The following is a 15,260-nucleotide window of genomic DNA, read 5'->3' on the forward strand; positions in this document are numbered from 1 at the left end:
GTCCTCACACGCCCACACACGCCCCGCGAGCACGCTGGGATCTGTAAACACCGTAAACCCGGAAGAAGGAGAATTACGAGAATTATGAAGCCTTATGCACCTCGCCTCATCTATACACTCTTGCCAGTATCTGTTGGCGTTGTCGGCGACAACAAGCCACAGTACCAAGACCAGCAACACTAACAACTCCATGTCCTCCATGTTTATTGTTTACTCTCCGGGTCGTGAGACTACCGCTTAAAAGGTCACTGATGTCACTGTTTGCGCCGCCTAACGACATCACCTGACGTCCACCCACTTTTGCTAACTCCACCCAATGTGTCCACCCACTTCCAGCCAGCACGATTCAGCGCGGTTGTAGTCGAAATGCAACTCCAACAGCCCCACTCAGCTCGACTCAGCATGGCACGGCTCAGCCCGACTCAGCCGCGTTGGTAGTGGAAAAGCGGCATTAGGCGTGCTGCTTTGTAAACAAAGCGCTCAGGCAGACACCATGTGTGCTTCATCTCCACTCAGACGCCGGGGTCAGGCACCATGTTTGTTTCCCACACACCACCTTGTCTGGTCCGATAGTGGAACTGGAACTCTTCAATCACACGCTACAGTGGGTCAAAACAGTACTTCTGGTACTATAGGACCCCTAACCCTGTGGGATGGGTTTAAAGCGGAAGTAGAAGAGTCTCTTAAGGCCTCTGCATGCTCTTGCAACAAGGCTTTCGCAGATAGCTTTTCGCAGACATTTGTAATTTATTGTTGAGCGGGGAGTAATAGGCGTGCGTGATGTTATTCACCGCCACGACGCAAGGGGGCGCGAAGTCGCTAGGAGTAGTTGGTGGGTGTGGTTAGTGGAGTAGTGTTTATCCTCCGGTTACTTATAATGACTAGAACTGGAGTTGTATAGATGTACGTACTTCCTCAATCAACCGCTCTTCATGCTGCTCCATCTTCGCTCGTGTTTTTAAAAATGCCGGTCGTGAAAACAAACCAAACCGGGAGAGTAGGGAAGCGGAAGTGCGTGTACAGCGGATGTAGAGTGGACCAATCAGAGCCCTCTTGTCTGCGACGCTGTCTGCGAGGCTTCTGCGGTGGTCACAATTTTTGGGAGGTGCTTGCAGAGCGTCTGCGAAGGTGGGGGGGCTACGCAGACACTATCTGCGACACCGTCTGCGAGGACTGGGTTGTCAGCATAAAGGCCTCTGCATGCTCTTGCGACAAGGCTTTCGCAGATAGCTTTTCGCAGACAGTTGTAATTTATTGTTGAGCGGGGAGTAATAGGCGTGCGCGATGTTATTCACCGGCACAACACAAGGGGGCGCGAAGTCGCTAGGAGTAGTTGGTGGGTGTGGAGTGTTTATCCTCCGGTTACTAATGACTAGAACTTTTTTTTTTTTTTATATATAATGACTAGAACTGGAGTCGTATAGATGTCCGTACTTTCTCAATCAACCGCTCTTCATGCTGCTCCATCTTCGCTCGTGTTTTTAAAAATGCCGGTCGTGAAAACAAATCAAACCGGGAAAGTAGGGAAGCGGAAGTGCGTGTACAGCGGATGTAGAGTGGACCAATCAGAGCCCTCTTGTCTGCGGCGCTGTCTGCGGTGGTCACAATTTTTGGGAGGTGCGCGCAGAGCGTCTGCGAAGGTGGGGGGGCTACGCAGACACTGTCTGCGGCGCCGTCTGCGAGGACTGGGTTGTCAGCATAAATTGGCCTTAAATTGGCCTTTAGGCGAGCTGCTTTGTAAACAAAGCGCTCAGGCAGACACCATGTGTGCTTCATCTCCACTCAGACGCCGGGGTCACGCACCATGTTTGTCGCCCACACACCACCTTGTCTGGTCCGATAGTGGAACTGGAACTCTTCAATCACATGCTACAGTGGGTCAAAACAGTACTTCTGGTACTATTGAGGTATTTCACTCACGTGACCAAGTCATGTGACACTGCCATTTTGGACGTCACGGCTCGAATCAGTTTGAATGCGAGGAAGGCGACAAACAAAAAACATAAAAGAAAAAGGAGCGAGATGCAGAAAACACCTTCACTATCCAGCGACGTAGGGCATTTACAGGGCGAGCAGAGGGAGAGGTATTTGCAAAAATTGAGGTTAGCAGGCTTAGAGAACGTCGTTTACCTGCTTCCATCAGGATTGTTCACTGACGTACGGAAGTACACGAAGCCCTCGTCTTTACCTGACTTCGGCCCACATGATCTGTATACCTATGTCGTCAAAAACCCATCGCCATACACAGGTATTGATCTGAAAGCGTATACGAGTTTGGATGCCTACAAATATTTTGTGTCAGGCTGGGTAACATGCCTACATCAGCGGGTCGTCCCTGGAGCCGGTGGTCGCCATCTGATTACAGCTAAGGTTTGTTCACATTTTCATTTACTTTCGGTCCTCAGGATAAACAAAATGTTATTAAATGTCATTGAAATAACTTCTTAGTCTGTTGAGACATGGCCCGTTATAAATTTGCTGTTACCAGGCAATGACCAAGAACTGTATTATTAGGGTCGGTGTAGTTGTAGCAGTGTATTAGCAACTAGCTGTTAGCACTAGCTAATGTCAACAACATCGTAGCTGGTATGTTACTGTAGCAATATTTACGTTCAGTCATTTGGATGACTGTTAAAACCTTTCAGTCTCAAGTTTTTCCTTTACTGGATTTACTAGTTTACTGAGCCATCGCGCGCTCTACGGCCGAGCCGGGAGCCATCGCGCGCTCGCCGGCCGAGCCGGGAGCCATTGCGCGCTAGCTCAGTAAACTAGTAAATCCAGTAAAGGAAAAACTTGAGACTGAAAGGTTTTAACAGTCATCCAAATGACTGAACGTAAATATTGCTACAGTAACATACTAGCTACTGTTGTTGACATTAGCTAGCTTGCCGTCCAAAATGGTGGACACCGGGGCGTCACGTGACCCTGTGACGTCAGGTGAAATACCTCAATAGGACCCCTAACTCTGTGGGATGGGTTTAAAGCGGAAGTAGAAGAGTCTCTCAGGTGTGCTGCTTTGTAAACAAAGTGTACTAGTGTGCGGTTTGAGACGCAGCCCAGTCATCCTATAAACATCTCTATCACCCCCCCCACCCCGGCGGAGTCCGCAGGAAGGGAAGCGGGTGGGTTTTCAGGACGCGGCCGCCCACCCGTGGGGATTGTAGTGCGCGAGACGGCGCTGTGCTCGAGTAGCGCGCGCGCACACACAGTCAGTCTGCCTCAGCTCATTGAGCAGCGCGAGCTCTTCACCGAGCCGGTAAAACGGAAGTAACAAAGTGCACGCGAGTTGTGGGCTGTTAATAGACCGGAAGACGGGGTTTCCCCCCAGCGCGCTATGTGGTGAGGAGGATGCGAGTGGCGGCGCAGAGAGCCGGTGGAAGTTGTCTGTCTCTGTGGCGAGCTCCATGCAGAACCAGAGCGGAGCGGCTAGCGGAAGCGGCTACGGCTCCAATGGCGCCTGCGTGTGTAACTGCACCGGAGCCCAAGTTCAGGCAATGGCCATCTGTGAGTGTAAACCCGCTTCACCTTCCGCACACCATCACTAACCGCTCGCTTTCAGCAACTTCCCAGCGGTTTGTTTTAATAGTTAAAACGGAGCATTTTTGGTTCGAAGCCCGCTCTTTGTAGCCAGGCGGTATTTGTTTATATTTCGAGGCTACTTTGCAAAATGTGTCAAGTCTTTGTTTTTGGAAATAATATACAAGTTCAGATATAAATTAATAAATCTGGATGTGCTGTTGTAATGTTTGTAGGCTGCGGTTTCAGAGTTTACTATGCAGGGGAACTTTTTGTGCAAAAATCTTCTCTAGGAATCCTATAGAACACTTAATAGAAATCATGTCGAACTTGTAGGAGAAAAGTTCTATAGACCCAGCATTTGCAGGAATTGGTCACGTGTGAATTTTCCCCATAGCAACAAGCCTGTGGTGGGCAAGCTAACATGACATTCCTTGACAACCATAAAGCCAGTATCTCACTGGGCTGCGACTAGTTGGAGACACAGCAATTGCGATAAAATCTGCGAATTAGTGACAATTTTCACTTGGAATCGCTCTGAATTGATATTCGCATATTTTACCACAATTGTTGTGTCTCCAACTTGTCGCAGCCCGGTGAGATACTGGCTCAACTCGCACTTCCTGTCTCACGGAAACTGACTTGAGAAGGGTTCGCGACGGCTTTGCGACACCAGCGACGCGTTTGCGGCTATTCTGAGAAATTTTGTTGCACTAATTTTTTGACCATGTTCAAAATTTCAGCGACGAAGGAGCGACACTTTGCAACTCGTGCGAAGAAATTGAGAAGCTCCACGAATGTTTCACGACACTTTTGAAACTCTCTTGCGAATAACGTTCGCAAGCTGTCGCAGCCCAGTGAGATACTGGCTTTAGGGTAGTATCTCACTGGGCTGCGACTAGTTGGAAACCCAACAATTGCAATAAAATATGCGAATTAGAGACAATTTTCACTTGGAATCGCACTGAATTGATATTCACATATTTTACCGCAATTGTTGTGTCTTCAACTAGTCGCAAGCTGTCGCAGCCCAGTGAGATACTGGCTCAACTCGCACTTCCTGTCTCACGGAAACTGACTTGAGAAGGGTTCGCGACGGCTTTGCGACACCAGCGACGCATTTGCGGCTATTCTGAGAAATTTTGTCGCACAAATTTTTTGAACATGTTCAAAATTTCAGCGACGAAGGAGCGACACTTTGCAACTCATGCGAGGAAATTGAGAAGCCCCGCGAATGTTTTACAACACTTTTGAAACTCTCTCGCAAATGACATTTGCAAGCTGTTGCAGCCCAGTGAGATACTGGCTTTAGGGTAGTATCTCACTGGGCTGCGACTAGTTGGAAACCCAACAATTGCAATAAAATATGCGAATTAGTGACAATTTTCACTTGGAATCGCACTGAATTGATATTTGCATATTTTACCGCAATTGTTGCATCTCCAACTAGTCGCAGGCTGTCATAGCCTAGTGAGATACTAGCTCAACTCGCACTTCCTGTCTCACAGAAACTGACTTGAGAAGGGTTTGAGACACCAGCGATGCGTTTGCGGCTATTTTGAGAGAAATTTTGTTGCACAAATTTTTTGAACCTGTTCAAAATTTCAGCGATGAAGGAGCAACACTTTGCGACTCATGCGAGGAAATTGAGAAGCCCTGTGAATGTTTTACAGCACTTTTGAAACTCTCTTGCGAGTGACGTTCGTAATTTGTCACAAGCTGTCGCAGCCCAGTGAGATACGACCCTAAGAGTTTGACTGGCGATGCGAAGCAATCCATTTCTATAATAGCTGTTTTTACCCGAATTTTCGTGTGTACTTGGAAAAAGTTTGTGGTTTTAACTTCTGTCGTAAGTTAAAGCGAATCATTGGCCATAAAAGAGAGGTTTTTTGGACTCAACTTGGTCGCCGCTGAAAGAAATTCACATGCGAAATGGCAGATATATCTGTATTTATTTTCAAGAATCCTCATACGTTAAGCGAATGATAAGTATAGGTAATCGTTATGGGTCCGAGTAAAATTAAGAATTGATTTCACGAGTGATTTCGAAGTTTTGAAAATTGTCCAAGTCGCGAAGTGACGAGGGCAATTTTAAAACTTCGAAATCACGAGTGAAATTGATCCTTAATTTTACGAGGAGCCATACGATTACTTCTTTATTTTATATAGGGCCAAATTCATACTTCGGAAGCCATTCAAGTTCACAACATTTGTCATTCACGTTTTCTGAACCAATCAGGGCGCAAGACTATCTTGCACATTTGAATCAGTTTCTAAAGTGTCTTTCATCATGACACGACTCGAGGATTTACATCTTTCAGGATTGATCCCGGATATTTCTCTCATCTCAGATGCTGATCCAATGCGGCCTGCATTACTTTAAGAGAGTCTGGTTCATAGTTTTCCCCATTTTCTTTCCTCACTTCTGCATAAAACTGCGATAGTACCTTGTCTAACTCACAGCATTCATATGCCGCTAGAGAGTCATTTATTTGTCTTTCTGCAGCTCATTTCTTAAACACGGAAAGCCAAAAGTTCGTACTTTTTTTGTATTTTCATTTTCGCTTGCAGCTTTCAGTGGGTTTATCGTTTCTTCGTCAAATATAGTGAGACGCGGCACTGCTGATTCAGCCATTTTGTTGACAAAATTTGCTAATTTTTGTAACCGTAACCAAGCAACGAACTAGCCAATAGTATTTCAGAAATATGGCCCCGTGTTAAGGAAAAAAGCCTTCCTTGATTGACCAATCAGAATTGAGTAATTTGGCCCTATGTATTATGAAGGTAGAAAAGGAGAAATTATAAGTTATAAACATACCTGAGAAATCCGCCATTTCGCACGTGAATTTCTTTCGGTGGCGACCAAGTTGAGTCCAAAAAAACTCTTTTACAGCCAATGATTCGCTTTAACTTGCGACAGAACTTAAAACCACAAACTTTTTCCAAGTGTACACGCAAGTTTGGGTTAAAAAAAAACAGTAGAAAAGGTAAAAACAGCTATTATAGAAATGGGTTGCTTCGCATTGCCAGTCAAACTCTTATGGTTGTCAAGGAATGTTAAGTTAGCTTGCCCACCATGGGCTTGTTGCTATGGGGAAAATTGACACGTGACCAATTCCTGCAAACGGCCTGTTCTACAGCTACTATTGCTCCAGGTTCTTTTGGCATTCTTCCATGCAAGCTGCACTGTTGATCAGTCCCTAAAGTTTGTCACCTCGATATACACTAATAAATACTTGCAGTATATTCTGGAGTGAAAATTCTTAAATATTTTAAGATCGGTCATTGTGCATCCTGCTAATGGATTGATACTCAAGATAGATGCAGTGGTTTATTTCCACTAAAATGCAGTTACTGCAGGTGGTGTGACGTTTCAACTAGTATGAAATGTATAAATTTTAATAAACGACCATATTTTCCCAAAGAAAAATAAACCTACAACTGTAACTGATTTTTAGTTTTTTCTTATTTTGATTTAATAACTTAATATTTCATGATTTGTGCATCTCTTACATGTAAGCTCCTGTTTGTTAATAAATCCATATTGTATTTAATGATAATTCTTACTTCCATACTTACAACCTAAAGTTCAAAAAGGCAAATCATATTGCATGCCAGCAAGCTGTATATGGTCTGGGGTCCTCTGGGCTCTCTGCAGTTCCTTTAGTATGGTTTACCCAACAGTGGTGCCACCACCGTCATATAAAGGAAATATTCTTGAGTAGACACAGAAACACCCAGCCAATAAATGTTCAAATATAGATTTCCTATCGAACTTGAGTTTTAATAGAAATTTTCTGTCCTAAAGAACACACTTGGCAAGTTCTATACAGTCCCCCCCAGGATTCCGCGGGCCTTTTTTGAGATTGTTGCGGGCTAAAATGTCTGATGTTGCGGGGGGTTTTCAAAAAAAATTGCGATGAAAGTTGCGGTGTTTTTTAGGTTTTTGTTGCGATTACATTGCGGGAGGAAGTGAAAGTTGCGAGAAATTGTTGCGATTTTCTCTTTTTGTGATTTAAAATTGAGTGATATGTTAAATATTAAGTTATTACCAAAAAACTATTGATTAAAAAAACAAAGACACTGAGAAATGGTCCTATAAACAACTTTACCAATATAAAAGATGACCAGGACTACAAAAATGCAGAAAAATAGGCTTTACTTATCCAAATGCACCTGTTGGTTCAAAAGTTAAAGTGCAGAGAACCTCACAGCACAACATGAAGTTACCTTCAAATATAATATAAATGCCTCAGCTTTCATGTAAGAAAAAAAACTATTAATACTAGTACTGTGTGCAGGCAGTCTCTCCTGAAGACTAAATTAAACAATAATTATAAACTAATAAAATAAATGGCTCAGGCTTCATAGAAGAAAAAAAAAACAATTTGAACAGAATCTCACAGTATGATGCTGAAGCTGCCTAAACAATGGAAAATAAAATACCATTTTGGCAATGTTGGCATCCATTAAATCTTGTATTAAGTAAAAAAAAATAATGTAAAGTGCACACAGTGCTTCACTGTAAACATAACACACTTTCAGTAACAGAATTTAAGCCTACATAAACACCGACTCGCACATGCTGCTTCTCTTGAACGGAAACACGGAAGTAAGGCGGAAGGTAGTTTGTCGAGACACAGAGGAAATTGGTATAAAAGTATTACATAATTTAATATGCAATTATTATATCCATAATAGGTGTTATTTGTGGCATGCAACCTTTTTACTTGGGTCAAAAGCATGGTCCATACATTAGATACCCATTTAACCCTAAAAGGACCTCAACTACTGAGTGGGATCAGTTCAAACCTCAGAGGTGGTGTGCTGCTCAGTCTATTCAACTGACTGAACTTTTTGCTTTTAGGAGTTTGTTACTCTACAGATTCTTTATCTAAAAGTGTGTTTGCTTCAAGATTGATGAAAAAAAGTGTTTAACAAGGTGACTGATTTTCTGTCGGGGTCCCATAACTCTGTTGCAAAAAATATTTCAGCAAGTAAAGCCCTATTCGCGCGGGATAAGTATTACCTGTGGACCTCTGGTAATTCGGAATAATTACAGAGAATGTCGGAGTTCTTAGTCCCGTGCGAATGCGCCATGTCCGTAATTTGCTAAGTGATAATTCCGCCGCGAATTACCTACTGTGTTTCGGCAAAACACAGACGTCCAGTGGTAATACAAGTTCCGTGTGAATGCGCACGTCTGTGTTTGTAATGATTAAACGCGCGTCTCTTGTACTTTTCTGGAGTGAATAATGGAGGATACGGGCGAAATTTTGATAAACAGCATTTCAGGGGCAAGTGGTAGTAGGCCTATCCCGTATTTGAACCAGATAAGCAGAAACAGCTCCAAGAAGAACTCCAAGAAGAAAGCACGAAGAATCTTCAACTGGATGGCTTGTGTGGCAGCATATGGTAAGGAGCCATGCTAACCCCCATGACACAGCAATACGAAGATATTTTGGTTAACGGAGGGAAGACAAATGTTCGTTTAGCAAAATACCCAGCTATGTGTAAACAGCGCCATAAACTGCCTGTTCACTTATGGCCCTTTTCCACTACCCTTTTTCAGCTCACTTCAGCTCGCTTCAGCCCGACACGGCTCGCGTTTCGACTACCAAAAACCAGCACGACTCAGCTCGCTTCAGCCCTGCTTAGCCCCTAAAACTCGCACCGTTTTGGAGTGGGGCTGAAGCGAGCCAAAGCAAGCCGAGTGAGGTTGGGGGCGTGAGCAGACACTCCCCTGTGCACTGATTGGTGAGGAGGAGTGTCCTCACATGCCCACACGCCCCACGAGCGCGCTGGGATCTGTAAACACCGCAAACCCGGAAGGAGAATTACGAATTACGAGAATTTCTGAAGCCTTATGCGCCTCGCCTCATCTATACGCTCTTGCCAGTATCTGTCCGCGTTGTCGGTGACAACAAGCCACAGCACCAAGACCAGCAACACTAACGACTCCATGTCCTCCATGTTTATTGTTTACTATTCGGGTCGTGAGACTACCGCTTAAAAGATCACTGATGTCACTGTTTGCGCTGCTTAACGACATCACGTGACGTCCACCCACTTTCACTAACTCCACCCAATGTGTCCACCCACTTCCAGCCAGCACGGTTCAGCGCGGTTGTAGTCAAAATGCAACTCCAACAGCCCCGCTCAGCTCGACTCAGCACGGCACGGCTCAGCCCGACTCAGCCGCGTTTGTAGTGGAAAAGCGGCATTACATTGTCGTCTCGAGACCGTTTTCATTTGCAGTGACCCCGCCTTCTCATTTTGAGAGCGTGGAGCAAACATACTGCATCCCTATCATATGCGTTTCCCCTCTCTTAATTTGGATACAGTGCTATTCTTATGCCTACTGTGTTTTCATCCTACCTTATTAATGCACCATTAATGTACGACACATCCGGTCACAATGTTTGTAAATTCAGTGAATTACAGACTTTTGCTTATCCCGTCCGAATGCGCCACACAATAACACAGAGGTGCGGGGGTAATTGCGAATTACCAGAGGTCCATAGGTAATACTTATCCCGTACGAATCGTACATTAGTCACTTCTTTGTGTGTCTATCTTTGCCTATCTGTATGTTTGCATGCTTGTCTCAGATGTCTGCCATAATTAAAAATATAACTCTTTTTCTTACAAATTGTAGATAACTAGTGAACCTGTTAGTTATAGAGTTACTGAAATGTCTGCTGCTCATCTGTCCATACATAACCACAACAGAGTCCTCATCCTTGCACCTGTCCTGTAAATATGCTTTGCGCTAATATGCTTAATAACAACGAGTCCACATACCAACTCTTCAATAAAAAGCTGGGATAAGTGATTCCTTATTTGAATAAAAGATTTTATCAGACAAAATTTGAAACCTGCACATGTCAAATATAATATTTCGAATTAGAACTATCATTCGTTTTTTTACTTATTCGTTAATTTGGAATATCAAACGATGAGTTCATTGCATCATAAACATGTGGATACATTTGAAGGTAGCTTAATATGCCTGCTCTTAGAAAACGCTCATTCTGCTTTATTTCTGCTCATGTGTGTTACTGCTTTTATCTTCGTGTTTTGTGTTTGAATCCTTAGGCAAAGTGTTACTTCTTGATGTAGTTTGGACATAAAAAAACAAACTGCTAGCAGCTTAGTAATAAATGTATCAGAGAAATTTCTGAAATGAGAGATTGTGAGCGGAGTTCTGGAATGTAGATACCTGTAAGCTATAAATATTCTCAATTTCTGTAGCAATAGTGTAAAATATTTCTGGCTTTTTATGTTCTCTATGTACTTAAATGTCTCATTTTAAACTTGATATCGTGTAAATATATGACTTCTATTCACAAAGTTAGTAAACGGTAGCCTGGCAAGCCAGACTAAATGTGAATATTTAGTCTGGCCTCGATCCGTAGACATTTCCGAAGGGTGTAGGAGGAACAACCCGCTGTCTTTCAAACTGTCTCTGTGCGTATAGGCCAACGCTCTGACCAATCAGCGCAACAGTGACTGTGACGTAGTCAGAGCGACAGAAAACAGTGGGGGAGGCCTTGAAATAATTTTTCAAAATGCGTATTAATTAATAAACAGGTTCTAGATATTAAGAAGTTTGGAGATAATGACCACAAGTTTGGAGTCTGTACCACATACTTAACATGCACTAATTTTTTTTTTCCAAGTGTTTTTCAAGGGTTTGCTTAAACTGCTTTTGAGAGTTTTTATTTAGTGGTGTTTGGTGAAATAATTTCCCTTAAATTTAAAATAACGGGAAAATAAGAAACAATCCAAAAGTAATGTTTCAAAGCTGTTTATTAATTCTTCGTACTGCACAAACTAGCCCCATCCTTTTGGCTACGCGCGGAGCCAGCTGGTAGATCAGACTTTTGCCATAGCCGGTTGGCAAAACAGCGAAAACGTCCTTCTTGAAAAGGAATGAGCGGAGAGCCTCTTCCTGCTCATGTTTCAACGAAAACTCCAAGTCTAATTCTTCTAAAACTGATTCCAAAGCGGAGTCAAACGCGCGCTGTTCTCTAGCCGTAGCCATCTTTCCTGCTGTGCTTTCTCCAGCGTCGCGCAGCCTTGTCACTCCTGCAAAAGCCCGCCCAAAGAATCCAAACAAAAACCTTGCGTTGTGATTGGCGGGCACAATTTGATGCCCGGGGTGTTTTTGTTTATATGGTGCGAGGCTAGACCCACTCGCTAGGCAAAAATATTTTTGGCCGCTAGGCAGGTGGGTCTAGTTTACTAGGCTAAGTAAACGGGTTATTTTTTAAAAAAATGTTATAATGGACTTGAGTGATATGGATATGTTGTTGTTGTTTTTCTTGGTGAAAATGGTGATTGCTGACATTACAACAAGTAAAAATAATTTGTTTGGGATGTAAATAAAGGGTTAATACTGAGAAACCAGACTTGGCAAATTTTGCAAAGTAGGTTACATGTGCTCCCGGACTATTCAAGGGATCTTGACTGTTAAATTACAAATAACACCACGCTGAACTTGTAGTGCGCTGGAAAGAACCTATAAACCAGTGTTTTCTAGATCCTCTGTAGTGAACTTGTCTGTCTAGGTGAAAGGGACTGAATCACGGTCTGGTCTGGTGTCTCTCTCTCAAAACCACTCGGACCCCAACTCCTGAGCACAGCCCCACTTTAACACTGTATTTATTCGTGCATAAGGTAAGAGCCGGGCGGCACGGTGGTGTAGTGGTTAGCGCTGTCACCTCACAGCAAGAAGGTCCGGGTTCGAGCCCCGTGGCCGGCGAGGGCCTTTCTGTGTGGAGTTTGCATGTTCTCCCCGTGTCCACGTGGGTTTCCTCCGGGTGCTCCGGTTTCCCCCACAGTCCAAAGACATACAGGTTAGGCTAAAGGCCTCTGCATGCTCTTGCGACAAGGCTTTCGCAGGTAGCTTTTCGCAGACAGTTGTAATTTATCGTTGAGCGGGGAGTAATAGGCGTGTGCGATGTTATTCACCGCCACAACGCAAGGGGGTGCGAAGTCGCGAAATCGCTAGGAGTAGTTGGTGGGTGTGGTTAGTGGAGTGTTTATCCTCCAGTTACTTATAATGACTAGAACTGGAGTCGTATAGATGTACGTACTTCCTCAATCAACCGCTCTTCGTGCTGCTCCATCTTCGCTTGTGTTTTTAAAAATGGCGGTCGTGAAAACAAAACAAACCGGGAAAGTAGGGAAGCGGAAGTGCGTGTACAGCGGATGTAGAGTGGACCAATCAGAGCCCTCTTGTCTGCGGCGCTGTCTGCGAGGCTTCTGCGGTGGTCACAATTTTTGGGAGGTGCGCGCAGAGCGTCTGCGAAGGTGGGGGGGCTACGCAGACACTGTCTGCGACGCTATCTGCGAGGACTGGGTTGTCAGCATAAATTGGCCTTAACTGGTGACTCTAAATTGAGCGTAGGTGTGAATGTGAGTGTGAATGGTTGTCTGTGTCTGTGTCAGCCCTGTGATGACCTGGCGACTTGTCCAGGGTGTACCCCGCCTTTCGCCCGTAGTCAGCTGGGATAGACTCCAGCTTGCCTGCGACCCTGTAGAACAGGATAAAGCGGCTAGAGATAATGAGATGAGAAGATTATTATCCCACAAGGGGAAATTTACATTGTTAGAGCAGCAAAATGTATAAAGAGAAAAAGACAAGGCAGTGAAGGAGTAATGCAAAAGTACGAAGTATACAAAAAAGAAGAGCCATTTTAACCATGTGTAGCATGTTTGTTTTATCACAACACATAACCATTGTCTCAAATATGGAGCAGGGGAACTTGAAGTGCAGTATAAATACTTGGATATGTGAATAGACTGATTGTCTGTCTTCAGTCGAGATTATTACTCATTTGTTTTTCTCATTTTGACTACACGACTTCTGCTGCTATCAGACTTCTCTGATCTCCTCTGTTTACTTTTTGGCTTTCTCTGTTCTAGCCCCCAGTAATAGTCTACTTGTCCATTTTTGGACTTCAAAATCTTATTTATTTTTTAACCTCTCCACATTAAATGTTTCAGCAAACAGAAACAGTACTTGTGACTGTACTGCTGGCTGTAATTCAGTTCACACTTCATATTAATGCACTCCTAATAAAGTTAGGCTCATTTCCAGAGTACCTCACCTCATACAAGGACAAGTATGGTGGACATGCCCGACAATCCAAGACTTATAATGAATGCGCTGGAAATGTTATGTAACACAGATTTTAGAATTGATTTGAGTTATGGAAGGAATCTGGGGTGTCGGCGCTTTGTAACGCTCGGTACGTTTTCCACCTCAAGAAAGTCTTCAGGACAGATGATGCATGGTTTCTCGATAACAGTTGTTGTCTGTTTTAACTTGGAGACAGAGGAATAAGAGGCTGGTGAGAGAATACCCAGGTTTCCATTGCGGTGTTGCACAATATAGTAGTGATTTTTTTTTTTTTTTTTTTTTTTTTTTTAAATTGGTCCGAGTTTCAATTGAGTGATGTAATGCAATTAAAGTTAGGTTTTCCTTCTCGTGTTAGTCATTTAGATCTGCGAGACTTGATCTTTGGCACGAATATTTAATCGAGTGTGAAAAATGTTTCAATTTTGTGAAATATTGCTTTGTTGAATTGTCTGAAAAACCACGAGCATTTTAAACTTTTTTTTGTCATGTATGAGGGTTTGGTGGTCTTTTTTTTTTTTTTTTGAAATTCACGTTTTTATTACTCGCGCGCGTTTTTTTTTTTTTTTTTTTTTTTTTTTTTTTAAGTTTGCAACTTCAAATTGCGCATTAAGCAGGTATTTTAACTTGCAGACATTTAACAGTTATTCCACGAAATCAAGTCGTACATTAGCTGATAGCTGACAAGGCACGTAGCTCCAAGTTGGCTGTAAGCCATGTACAACAAGATTGAGTGGAATAACTGTCATTATATCCACATTCACTGGCTTTTGAAAAACATTTTTGTATGTTTTGCAAATTCGATCAATAAAAACTTTTTATACAAAACGTCCGACAAAATCCTTTCCGCTTAGAATGTAAACAAACCGGCGAAATGACAGCAGCAATTTGTGAAAAATGCGATTAATAATTATTGAAAAATTAAGAAATGATCTTACCATCAAATACTTTTAATCTATATTTTGTGTTTTTGTATTTTTGGGGGGTTTTGTTTTCGAGTAGAGTTTTTATTTCATCCTCGGTTGGTTCAGCAACACACTCTGCCATTTTGTTTGTTTTTCTCTACTCACAGTATACGAGCTGTGATAGCCTAGTAGTAGAGTAGCCAATCAGAGCACACGATTGCTCATATCCGGTGAATGTGGATAGAATAATTCATCTTAAATGTAATTGTAAAGGGTTAAAAAGCATTGTTCTTTTAATTAAAAAAAAAAAATTATTATGGGTGGCACGGTGGTGTAGTGGTTAGCACTGTCGCCTCACAGCAAGAAGGTCCGGGTTCGAGCCCCGTGGCCGGCGAGGGCCTTTCTGTGCGGAGTTTGCATGTTCTCCCCGTGTCCGCGTGGGTTTCCTCCGGGTGCTCCGGTTTCCCCCACAGTCCAAAGACATGCAGGTTAGGTTAACTGGTGACTCTAAATTGACCGTAGGTGTGAATGTGAGTGTGAATGGTTGTCTGTGTCTATGTGTCAGCCCTGTGATGACCTGGCGACTTGTCCAGGGTGTACCCCGCCTTCCGCCCGTAGTCAGCTGGGATAGGCTCCAGCTTGCCTGCTACCCTGTAGAACAGGTTAAAGCGGCTACAGATAATGAGAGATGA

At 43.4% G+C, this 15,260-nt stretch overlaps 1 protein-coding gene across 3 annotated transcripts in view; it reads left to right on the forward strand.

Moving 5' to 3' along the window:
* Positions 1-15,260, forward strand: part of ldlrad4b (low density lipoprotein receptor class A domain containing 4b) — a 165,743-nt gene that overhangs the window by 129,910 nt on the left and 20,573 nt on the right. Inside the window, exon 1 of one of the 3 annotated variants that reach the window (XM_060921924.1) lies at positions 3,037-3,504. The exons of the other annotated variants lie outside the window; for them this stretch is intronic. Coding sequence (XP_060777907.1) covers positions 3,405-3,504 — 100 coding nt within the window. The 5' untranslated portion in view covers positions 3,037-3,404. Of the gene's footprint in view, positions 1-3,036; positions 3,505-15,260 lie in introns of those variants that run through there. 3 annotated transcript variants of the gene reach the window in all.

This window comes from Neoarius graeffei, chromosome 5, assembly GCF_027579695.1.
Source record: "Neoarius graeffei isolate fNeoGra1 chromosome 5, fNeoGra1.pri, whole genome shotgun sequence".
Classification (NCBI taxonomy): Eukaryota; Metazoa; Chordata; class Actinopteri; order Siluriformes; family Ariidae; genus Neoarius; species Neoarius graeffei.